Source organism: Panicum virgatum, chromosome 4K (genome assembly GCF_016808335.1).
Source record: "Panicum virgatum strain AP13 chromosome 4K, P.virgatum_v5, whole genome shotgun sequence".
NCBI classification, from domain to species: domain Eukaryota; kingdom Viridiplantae; phylum Streptophyta; class Magnoliopsida; order Poales; family Poaceae; genus Panicum; species Panicum virgatum.
Genome location: NC_053139.1, coordinates 9806987 through 9818734, shown reverse-complemented (window position 1 = coordinate 9818734; position 11748 = coordinate 9806987). Strand labels below are relative to the sequence as shown.

The window sequence follows — 11748 nt, the reverse complement described above, 5'->3', positions numbered from 1 at the left end:
CCGCCCCCACTGTCGAGGAGCGCGCCGCCGGAGAGGAGCTCGGAGGCGGAGGAGGTCGAGGTGGCCGGGAGGAGAAGGGCGAGGCGGCGGCGATGCACCAGCCGGTGGCCCCGTACCGTGGAGGCGCGGAGTGCGGAGTCACGACGGCTGGCTGCGGCGCAGGGCCCCGTCCTCCGCGCCGCCGGGGCCGTCGCGCCGCGTGCCGCCGGACCGCGACGCCGGGCCCCGACCTCCCAACCGCCGGAACGCGACGGTCGGCCGCGGCAACCCCGACCCAACCCCGCCGTCGATGAAGCCGAGTACATGTCCGACACTACTTGGTACAGGCTCAACTAGCGGCTCCAGCGAGCAGCTGCCGCTCCTCACCGCTCTCCCCTCTCTCTCTAGATTTGGTTTTCAAATTTCGAATCGCATACCAAAACAGCTGATATCGCAACCCTCGTAGCCTCATGTATTCCTCGGGACACGTGAATACGTATGCGTACATCTGACACAAAAGTTGTGTACATCTGCCCATCTCTGCTGGTCCAACATCTATCCCAATACCTTGATGAACGGTCCAGATAAAATACATAGTTGTGTATATTATCTTTTCCTTGAGACCGCTTGACGAGCAGAGTTTGCAAACAGTGGGCTGTGGCGGGCGGGGCATTTTGGTAATGCATAGCCCGTGGCCTGTCACGTCCAGCGCCGAAAGCATATTCCAGTGTGCACTCGGCATAAACAAGTCGCGGCGAAGCCGTGAGCAGGAGGAATGGAGCACCGTGAGTCCGTGACAGTGGCGTCGAGTGCCACGATAAAACGTATTAAATACGGTCAGATTTCTTTGGGAACAGCGATATTTTTTCTTTAAAAAAAAGTTGGCGTCCAACAGCTATCTCCATAACGTCAACTTGCAAATCTTGCGTCACCTTTTTTTTTTTTTGCAAATCTTGCGTCACTCACTCCATCCCCCACCAGCTACCATGGCTGCTTCCCCGGACAAGCGATTTTTTTTTTGAAAGACAAGCGAGTTTATTATTGCGTGACCAATACGAGGCTTATCGCCATCGAGAAATGTCTCATCTCATTGAGAAATGATGTAATCTTCTCTCTTGTATTCCAGCACACGAGCTCGCACGTTCGTGCGGTGCGAGGAGGAGCTCGATGCAATACTTCCTACATGAAACGGTCAGACCGGTGCATTTTGATCATATCGACGAGAGCTACACAATGGTGGAGTCAAATTTGCATTTTGACAAAATTACCTTGATCAGTCTGATCAGTCTATACATACCGATCAAACTGGTCTTCACAACCATACTAATTTTGGTCGTTAACATGCCCATCAAGTCACTGTATCCGAAACATGACCATTAATCACCTTCTCAGAGCCTTGAGTCACTGACATGAAGCTAGGAGTTTATCTCGTGAATGAGAGTCATATAATTTGGGATGGAAGTGCCCCCAAACTTTCTTTAGAGGCACTTGCCAATGATTGAATCTATGTTTTTAATGAATAAAGGGGGTTATTAGTAGTCACACGTGTGACTAGCAGTCAAGTTAAGGTGACACACATTTATATTTTCCAAAATCGTATATCTAAATATAAATCTGACTGCACTACTGTGTTCCTTGCGACGAAATCTTCGAAGTAAGATCACACTTGGATGGTTTTTTGAAAACATTTTTTTAATATTTAAAATATTTCAATAATATAAAATATTTTTTTATATTATGTGATGATTTGACTAACAGTTGCACACATAACTCCTAATATTTCCGGAATATAAACCCTGACATTGTCCTGGGCTCGGAGAGAAGCCCGAGGATTCAGCATTAAGACTTTGGGCTTCAAAATCAGGCTGAATGTAGCGGGCCGAATCGAAACGGAAGCCCATCACGCAAGCATTTCCGTTGGGTGGCCGCTGGGCCGCTGCTCAAGCTTCTTTGTTTCCGCGGCTCTGCCTCCGGCCTCCGGGAGTCCCCGGGTCAAGCCAGCCCCTATTTGGACCGTGCACACACCCATGCTCCTGCTTGCGTTTGCATGCACTTCAACAGTAGCATGTAGTTTCATACAGGGTCCAAAGTACTTCGACGATTTCATTTTTGGATGGCAAATACAGACGGACAGGCCTCCATATACTTCTAATTTGCAGCCCCTGAATTGAGATCGAGAGCCTTCATGGCCTCTACTTTATCAAGTGATTTCACTTTTTTTTTATCTGAAACCTGGATTTCGGGTGCTGTATTTTGAGAAAGCGGAGCAATTGTTTGGCATCTAAAGTGCAAGTTGTCACGGTTGAATGCATTTCTTATTTCCTTTTCACGACTAGCTTGAATGTCTAATTGCCATGGATGCATACGCTTCAAAAGAATTCCATTTTTCTTAACAGTGGGCCGTTAATCCAAACCAAAAACCATATCTATAATCAGATCTCTGTACTAAATTACTCCATCTGTTTAAATTATAGATTGTTTTGACTTTTCTAGATACTTAATTTTTAGCATGCATATCTAAACACAATGTATGCTTAGGTACATAGCAAAAGCTATATCTCTAGAAAAATCAAGTAACCTATAATTTAGGATGGAGTACAAGTGAATGTATAAAGATTATTTTTAAAGGAAAAAAATCAAACCATACGTAATTGACTGTCTACCAACAGCCAACTAATCATTGGCAATGCAACCCTTGAGAGCTATCTATGCAAGTGTATTATTGTAGTCTAGCATGACCGCACCAAAATGATAAAATTCACCTCAATCTTATATTTGCAAAACATATTTGCTCCAAATCATCATGATAATCCTACCTAGGAAAACCAGCCTAGTTTTACTCACCGCCCGGTGGAGACTATTTATGTAGGTCGTGGATCTTTGCAGCTTCTAAATAAGGCCGGTCTCAATAGAGTTTTATGGAGAGTTTCATGACATTAAATATCATCAATTTTGCTGACATGACAAGGAGAGAGAATGATAAAATTTCATGAGATGTGAGGAGAGTTTCATCACCATAAAACTCATCTGGCATAATGACCTAGTTCTCAGTTTAACTAACTGTGCCCACGAAACTCCCACTCAGGGCAGTCCCAACCCTCCAACTCAGCTAATTTCTATAGCATTAAATACATTGTTATGTAAGCAAAAAGCCGAGGTGGCAAGAGAGTTAATGAGAAAAGAAGAAAAAAATAAAGAAATCAGGTCTCATACAAAAAGTCATGTCTTACGCTAAAACCAAAACAAAAGAAGATATGATTAGAGAGAGAAAATAGAGAGAAGAGATATGATTGGATAGCAATTACTTTTGTAGAAACCATCCATTAGAAATATAGTTTCTATGAGTAGTATCTATATGACATGGCAAGTATAGAAATCACTAGTAGTGTTTTGGGTTGGGATTACCCTGAGACGTTAAGGGAGAATCCAAAATATAAGTGGGGGAATTTGTTGTTGGAGGATGGTTTTCGACATGAGTCAACTAATTGCCATCACTATCCGGCTTTTATCTAGTCCAGTAAGAGCATCTCCAAGAGTTTGCCATATTTTACTTGGCATATCTTGTGTTTTGCCAACTTCTAAAAAGATATGCCAAGTAAAAAAAGAGCTTATCTCCGACAGTTTGGCATAATTCACTTGCAAAATCCAGATCTAACTTACATCAGGAACCCTGAGAGAGAAACAAAATTATATTTATGCTCTTCCATCTCTTGAAAACTTAAATCAGGAACCCTTCTCTGTTATTTATTTCTTTTCACCCTCCCACCTGACTAGAAACCACGATGCCAACCGCGCGCCGCGCGCGTATATTTACGCGCTGGAGGCTGGTTTTTCTCAAGTTGCCAAAAATTGCCAAGTCTTTTGCCAAATTGTTGGATGAGTATTTTTAACATTTTTGCCAAAAATCAAAGATGGCAACTCGATTTGCCAAACTGCTGGAGATGCTCTAAAATCGGACCTATCTACCTTTGCCTGCTGGTTCAATGAAAGAGGTTATGTTAAGTCTAGCACAAAACTGAGTTAGCCGTAGGTCTCTTGGGGATATAAGTGCATTTCCAATGATGTTTCTTGGATCAAACTGATTAATTATGATTACATGCCATTTCAGTTTATTTGTCTACTAAATTAATTATATAAAATATCAGCCTAATTTATTTCATTAACTTTTTGATCGATCTAATTATTCAGAATATTTATGTTTTTTTTTGAAAAGAAAGAATATTATATATGACTTATACATTTTTTTAAAGCACACAGGAGCACTGGGGAGTCATATAAAATTTCTGGGCGCCCACGCTGACCGGACTCAACGCAGACGAGGCTGTCCGAGTAGTTTCGAAATACGCCATATCGAGGAAGCACACCATCACACGCACACACACCCAGCACACAACCCTAGTACCCAGGGTGAGAAACGCGGAATCGAGGCCCCGTTTGGTTTCTGGTAGCGCAACTAGCGTAACGAGTGAATCTTATATGCATGGAGTACTAAATGAAATTTAACGAAATTTATTTGTAAAACCTCTTCACAGATGAGCATAACTTTTCGCGACGAATCTAATGATGGTAATTAATCGATGATTAGCTACAGTAATGCTACAATAACAACTTCTAATTATGCGGTCAAAGACCTCATTAGATTCGTCTCGCGAAGTAGCGCAAGGCAGTGAAGTTAATTTTATAAATTAATTTTATTTAGTTCCTTTAATTATTGGTCAAAATCTGTGCTACCTATGCTACTAACACAACCAAACATGGCCCGATTCCTGCGAATCGAACCCGTGCCGGCTGCCCGCATAGCTGCGGTAACTCTTCAGTCCGGCAAGGAGCAAAGTACATAACTCCGCACACCAATCCTCTTCCTGGTCGAGCGAAAAGGAAGCGGCCGCCGAGCGAGGTCCTTCCGCCGGCGAGGTGGCCGTTCCCTTCTGCCTCCGAGGTCCTTGATGGCCTCGGATGCGAAGGGAACGTGCTGGCCTCTGTCCGGCGGCGTAAGGTAGGTCCTTTTAGATGTAGGGTTCGTCTTCCCGGCGGTGTCCACAGGGTGGAGGCGGCGCGGCCATGGTGGAATAAAGTCCTTCGATCCTCTCTCTGCCTCGTCTTCACTTACTCCGGTGACGACGATGGGGTCGTGAGGCTAGAGTTCGCCGGATCAGGTGACCGAGTTGGAGCTCCAGATCTGGACGTCTCTTGTACAGGAGTCCTGTGTTGCACGCTATTGGCGGCGGCACGTCGCAGAAGGATGGCAGATGGGTCAGTGGATGGGTGGTGGAGGGGCTGGTGCCCGATGATCTTGCCTTGCCGGCGACGGGTACTGGCCTTGGATCGTAGAAACTTGGGGTGTGTCCCCGGCGATGTGCTTCCTCGGTGCGTTTTCTCTGCGGCTCTTGTCAAAGCCTATGGGCGATGAAGCTTCTTCCGGTCCTGGTTTGCTTGTCGTTTGTCCCTGGCTCAGCAGAAGGTCTCGGCGTTTGCGGAGGTGCGCCATGGCGATGGACGGCGAGCTTAGGCAGCACAAAAGTTCCCATGGGCTTCATTGTAATTTTTATATTTTCTAGGGACTTTTGTGTAAGATGGTATGGACATCTGTCCCTTCTGTACACCTCTAGAAGGTGCCTGTATCTGTGCTGGACTTGTTCACTGGTTTAATGCAGGTCACTTGCTATAAAAAAAAAGGAGCAAAGTACATGCCACATGGGCCTGGGTCATCCGGCAATCGCGAAAGAAAACCAGATGCCTTCCGTCCGCGTGCCTGTCGTCGCGCCGTTGGTCCCTGATCTGGTAACTCACGACCAGCGACAGATGTGCGTACGTCGAAAACGACGGCTGGGCCTTGGCCAACCGAACACCGCCGGGTGCCGGCCCAGCTACGGCTCCCGGTCCCGGGTCGCTTTTACCGGCGAGCCACCTGTGCGCCATGCCTGCTTTGTTTAGTGGCATAGCGTCGAGACTCACGAGTACGTCTTTTCTTTTAGGCCAAACTCTACTCCAAGGAGATCGCCGGCGCCCGCCCGCCGGACACGGATCGGGTGCAGTTATTGCACGTGCAGTAACTGCCGCTGACACGTGGGCCCCACGGAGCATGGGCCCACACGTCAGCGGCAGTTACTGCACGTGCAGTAACTGCACCGGATCTCCGTCGCCGCCGGTCACCCTGCTCCGTTTTTCTGTGAATGAAAATTTGTCTGGTTTGCTCTAACCCCAGGACAGGTAGTCGCGTCCAGTTGCCGTTTTCTGCTGGAACGGGAGGTGAGCTCACCAAGGTCCGGAGAAGCCGCAGCCCGCAGCTAGGTTCGCGTCGACGCGGCACGCGCCGTCCTCCCGTTCGTCGCGCGGCGCCACGACGCGCCCGCGCCGAGCTAAACCGAGCACCACGCGTACGCGCCGCTGCTCCCACGCGCCCGCCCGCCGAACACCTTGTGCTCTGCTCTGCTGCCTGCGTGCACCCGTTCCCGCAACCCCCGCACGCCATGGCCGCGGCCATCCTCCGCCGCCTCACCCCCGCCGCCACCGCCAGCCCGCGCTCGGCGCCGCCGCTGCCGCAACTCGCACGCGGGGTCTCCGACTCCACGGACGCGATCACCGTGGAGACCTCGGTGCCCTTCATGTCCCACATCGTGGACCCGCCGTCCCGCTCCGCCACCACCTCCGCGCGCGAGCTCCTCTCCTTCTTCCGCGACATGGCCCTCATGCGCCGCGCCGAGATCTCGGCGGACTCGCTCTACAAGGCCAAGCTCATCCGCGGCTTCTGCCACCTCTACGACGGGCAGGAGGCCGTCGCCGTCGGCATGGAGGCCGCCATCACCCGCGCCGACGCCATCATCACCGCCTACCGCGACCACTGCGCCTACCTCGCGCGCGGCGGGGACCTCGTCGCCGCCTTCGCCGAGCTCATGGGCCGACGGGACGGCTGCTCCAGGGGCAAGGGGGGATCCATGCACTTCTACAAGCGGGACGCCAACTTCTTCGGCGGGCACGGCATCGTCGGCGCCCAGGTGCCGCTTGGCTGCGGCATCGCCTTCGCGCAGAGGTACAGGAAGGAGGGCACCGTCACCTTCGACCTCTACGGCGATGGCGCCGCCAACCAGGGCCAGCTCTTCGAGGCGCTCAACATGGCCGCGCTCTGGAAGCTGCCTGTCATATTGGTCTGCGAAAACAACCACTGTGAGTTGACTTCTGTTAATGTTACCAAGTGTGGTTGTGCTTGTGCTGCAATCATATGGTTCGTCGCTCTGATTACAAAATTGAAATTGGAGAGATTTGAGCAGTACCTGATTTGTGCAGATGGGATGGGGACTGCAGAGTGGAGGGCATCCAAGAGCCCTGCTTACTACAAGCGCGGGGACTATGTGCCTGGGTTGAAGGTAAAAACCCTTTGTCGGCTTGGTTTATTTCAGAGTTGATGAGCAATTATGCATAGCAACTTGCTAGTGAACTGGATACTATAGATTGTGTTTGTAAATGCAAATTTTCTTGTGCGGTGTGCAGTGTTCAAATATTTGGCTGTGATACTGTTGGGTTTGATCTGATCTCATAAATTGTACTAGTAAGATGAAACTCATGGTAATTTTAAGGACTAGCAGCACTCTGATTTTTTTTTAACCTTCTGAGGCTTGATTGTTTACATTACGGAAGTACTGTCGAGATTGATCTTCATTTTGAATTCCTTGGCTCAGCAAAGTCTGCAAAGGGGGAGGTTGATTTTGGTCGCCAGGTCTGTAATTGAGTTAAGGCTTGGCACTGAGATGGTAACTTGTGTTTGGTGCAGGTCGATGGAATGGATGTTCTTGCTGTGAAGCAAGCTTGCAAATTTGCCAAAGATCATGTCCTTGAAAATGGACCGATTGTAAGTATTTCAGAAATAACTCTGATTTTTCTCGTTTGGATGCATATCATGGAGCACATAATTCATCACGTGCGGGGTTAGGCTGGAATACATTACTAGCGTTTCATTATTGGTCATGCTACAGCATATAGGATACATACACTGAAAGGAAAAGAGAAAATGCTGGAAAGCTTAATTATGCTACGGGCAGATACCACACATCTTCCTGTCTACTAGGCTACTAGCTTGACCATTGTTTGCCCCTCTGTTTTCTACGTAGAATGCAAACTTCTTTTTAGATTAAATGCAATCTTACTAATGAAATGTGTAAATATTATGTGTGAATTCAACTTCAGTTCTTTTTTCCCTTTTGAGAATTGAGACCAACTTCAGTGTTCTGCGGCAACATTTCAACTGAATATCAGGTTGCTGTGCTTTTACACTTTTATCTTGAGTTCAATTCTTGTTGATGAGGTTTTCTTTGCTGCATATGTTGCCCAATGCAGGCCTGCTTTTGTTTTAAACATGTGTTTATCATCATGTTCTATTCAACAAGCAAATCTAGCATTCTACATTAGTACTTACTCCTAGAAGCATGTTTTGTCAGCATTTCTGGTTTTCTCTTGTAGAAAGCAGCAGGTCTTGTCCTTTTTAGGTCCCTGTTATTTTTCTTGAGTGGACATGCTTTGGAAATATATGACGATTGCTAATTGATTCTGATTTCGAATGTGCTATCAGGCTCATTGACATCTATTTTATAATATTTTTCATTAAAGCTGTTGGTTACTTGGCAACCTATTTCTATTCATTCCTTATTTTTAGATTCTTGAGATGGACACCTATAGATATCATGGGCACTCTATGTCAGATCCTGGTAGCACGTACCGCACCAGGGATGAGATTGCAGGGATAAGACAGGTTAGGATGGCAATTGTGTCGCCACTTGAAAAAAATCTGTTCCTCTAAGGGCGGACATTCAGAATGATTTATTTGTGTTATGAACTCATGATACCAACAGGAGCGTGATCCAATCGAAAGGGTTAGGAAGCTCATATTGGCTCATGATTTCGCAACGCCCCAAGAGCTAAAGGTATTATTTGGATTGTTAAGATTACAAAACAATACAAAATGTTTTCTTAGTGGACACAGAAAAAGAAATGTATCACAAAAGCACATGGCTTTGAACATACTTTACATGGCAGATAGAAGACAATTTGAATTGTGTATGAAATTCATTAAGACTACATATTCTTTCTATTAGGACATGGAAAAGGAGATAAGGAAGCAAGTTGACGCAGCCATTGCTAAAGCAAAGGTCCGAGTCTCGGCTAAACATGTCCAATGCCTACACATCCTTGATTTGTTCAAAACTGATTCTGCTTATGAGTTAACGGGAATTTGTACATGTGCAGGAGAGTCCAATGCCCGATCCGTCTGAGCTCTTCACAAACGTTTATGTCAACGACTGTGGTTTGGAGGTAAGCAGGTGTTAAGGGCTAATTCATTCCGGATTCTAGATGCTTAGGTAGTTTTCCTTTTCCATGCCTGCAAATTCCCATGGGGCCAGGAGCTGTGTCTTAACGTAAATTACACCTCCATTCAAAACCTGTCGCATGCTTCTCTGAATCGGGCCCGGAATTACTGAATTGGAGTGCGCCCAGATGAACAAGTAGCATACTGTTGATATGGTCGTATGGAGAAGTAGCAATGTGCAAACCGTGCCTGCTTGCTCTTGCAGTAGGTTGGTTAGTTTGAAAGTGGCATAACACTCTGAACCGGATGTTCGATGCTAACCAATGATCTTTTCCGTGACGCAGTCCTTTGGGGTAGACAGGAAGGTGGTGAGGACCGTTCTTCCGTAGGCTGGCAAACAAGGACAGTTATTATGCATGGACATATCACATATATGGTGCGTACCAAGGACATCTACACTAGTACCGAATACAGACGAAGGGATCCTCACTCCTGGGCGTTGCTTTTTCTGCTACGAAATAAGCCTCTCTTTTCGTGAAGAGATGCATAGGCATACGGCTGACCGCTGATGGATTCTGTTTCTGCATCACGCCTCAATGGCCATTCCCTTTTGTCTGTATCCCTGTTTATGATTTGCTCTGACCGTCGAGTTGTGTGACAATGTGCAGCTGAAACCTTCTCGCGTGTGATGCAGATGTAACCTCTTCTGGCTAATGAATTATGTTCACGGATTTTTTTATTTTTTATTTGTTGGTGATGAAGGGTTTCGACAGTTGGAAAAAAAAAGAGCACATAAAGAAAACTTTAGAGTCGTGTGTGGAAACGGGACGCTCAATGACGGAAGGCGAAATTAAAAGGGCTGGGCCGTGGTCCTCACTGGGCTGGGCTTGATCCGCGCGCATCTTAACATTCAGGCCCAACATGGAGGTCAAACATCTTCATAAATCATAATCCCCCGTTCGCCGTGCCGTCGAGCTCGTACGCTGATCTCGGCCCTGTTTTCCTTGCACAAGTTGTGCTAGGGAACTTTGGTCGATAATTACTGGTATTAAATAAAAGTAGTTTGCAAAATTAACTCCACAACTTCTGCGCTACTTTGCGAGACAAATTTGATGAGACATTTGACCGCATGATTAGAAAATGGCTACTATAATATTACTATAGCCAATCATGAATTAATTACTATCATTAGATTCGTCGCGAAAAATTACACTCATTCATGAAAAAATTTTACAAATAAATTTTATTTAATGGTTCATGCATATAAGATTAGTGCAAATCGTGCTAGCCAACCAAACAAAGCCCTCGTCACCGGAATAATGGGGGGCAGAAGCAGACACGAAGTTGAGATCAGCGTACGGTCCCATGTGGCTACCATCTGGGCACCCACGGGCTAGATCACAGCGTCGCCAAGACCTGACCGACGACGAGCAGGACAAAGATCAAGATGAGCACAGGGAAGTAGCCGTTGCCCGTTGGGCGAGCAGCATCCGCCGCCGCGGCCGCCGCGACTGGAGGGGCATTTAACTGGCGCCCCCTCAGCAGGAGAGCGGATTTTGGTCCAAGGGAGGAGCATCCCCGCGACGTCGCTGTCAGGCAGCACAGCTCATGGACAGCCGGACAGGCCGCGGAGGCGCGCCGGCCGCCCGTAACCGCCAGACGTCGACGCGCCCGCGCACCCGCCCGGCCGGTGGTTTCCCCCAGCTGGGACTGGGAGTCCCGTGCGGGTGACGAGCCAGAGGCCCGGGGCGCGGGCGCGGGCGCGGGCGCGGGCGCGAGACCTGTGCAGCTGTGTCGGGTACACGGACACGGACCAATCGAGACCGCCAGAGGAAGGAGGCGACTGGTTCTCTACGAACCATGCGTCAAAAGAAACACGTACGGCCGCCCCCCAGCCGCTGGACACCACCGGCCGGGTCACGAACCCCGTGGACGTACGCGGCGGCGGTGAAACGGGAGCCAACCCGTCGTTGATTTAGCCGCGGGAGCAGACTTCACCGGCGGAAGGACACGGAACCGGCAAAGGGAGCCCTGCCAGCGAGGGAGACGCGTCCATGCCTGCGCGCTCGCGGCACGACACCGTTCCCCCACCCCGCCGGGACCGTCCCTGCCTGCGCGCCGCGGGCGCCGACTTGAGCCGAGTTCGCTTTCGCCACCACCGGCCGGCTGCTGTGGCGTTCCAGGACGAACGTTTTTTTTTTTTTTGAAGAATTCAGGACGAACGCTCTAGAAGACGCGTCAGCGGACGAACGCTTTCCTGGAAAGCGACAGAGGGGGGCTTGCTTTCCGCCTTTCCCCCCGATCGCAAGCCAACCACGACTCGAATGATGCTTCTTTTCATCAGCCATCAGAGAACATAACAGAACCAACCTGGTTATCTTTTCTTCTGGAGTCCGTCAAAACTAAACTTGGGCAACCAAACCTCTGTCGTTACGGCTGCTGACAGGAGGGATTCGGGCTCACTACTCGTA

General features: G+C 48.5%; 1 protein-coding gene across 1 annotated transcript; it reads left to right on the top strand.

Annotated features, from left to right (window-relative positions):
• Positions 1 to 6215: 6215 nt before the first annotated feature.
• On the top strand, positions 6216 to 10016 carry LOC120702995 (pyruvate dehydrogenase E1 component subunit alpha-2, mitochondrial). The gene is made up of 8 exons (XM_039986995.1): positions 6216 to 7143; positions 7264 to 7343; positions 7748 to 7825; positions 8627 to 8722; positions 8823 to 8894; positions 9066 to 9119; positions 9217 to 9282; positions 9622 to 10016. The coding sequence occupies exons 1-8, from the start codon at positions 6450 to 6452 to the stop codon at positions 9664 to 9666; spliced, it is 1185 nt and encodes a 394-aa protein (XP_039842929.1). The 5' UTR covers positions 6216 to 6449; the 3' UTR covers positions 9667 to 10016.
• Positions 10017 to 11748: the final 1732 nt, after the last annotated feature.

Coding starts and splice junctions, on each gene's coding strand:
- LOC120702995 (XM_039986995.1), top strand. CDS start 6,450: ATGGCCGCGGCCATCCTCCGCCGCCTCACCCCCGCCGCCACCGCCAGC. Junction 7,826..8,626: donor TCCTTGAAAATGGACCGATT/GTAAGTATTTCA, acceptor CCTTATTTTTAG/ATTCTTGAGATGGACACCTA. Junction 8,895..9,065: donor CAACGCCCCAAGAGCTAAAG/GTATTATTTGGA, acceptor TCTTTCTATTAG/GACATGGAAAAGGAGATAAG.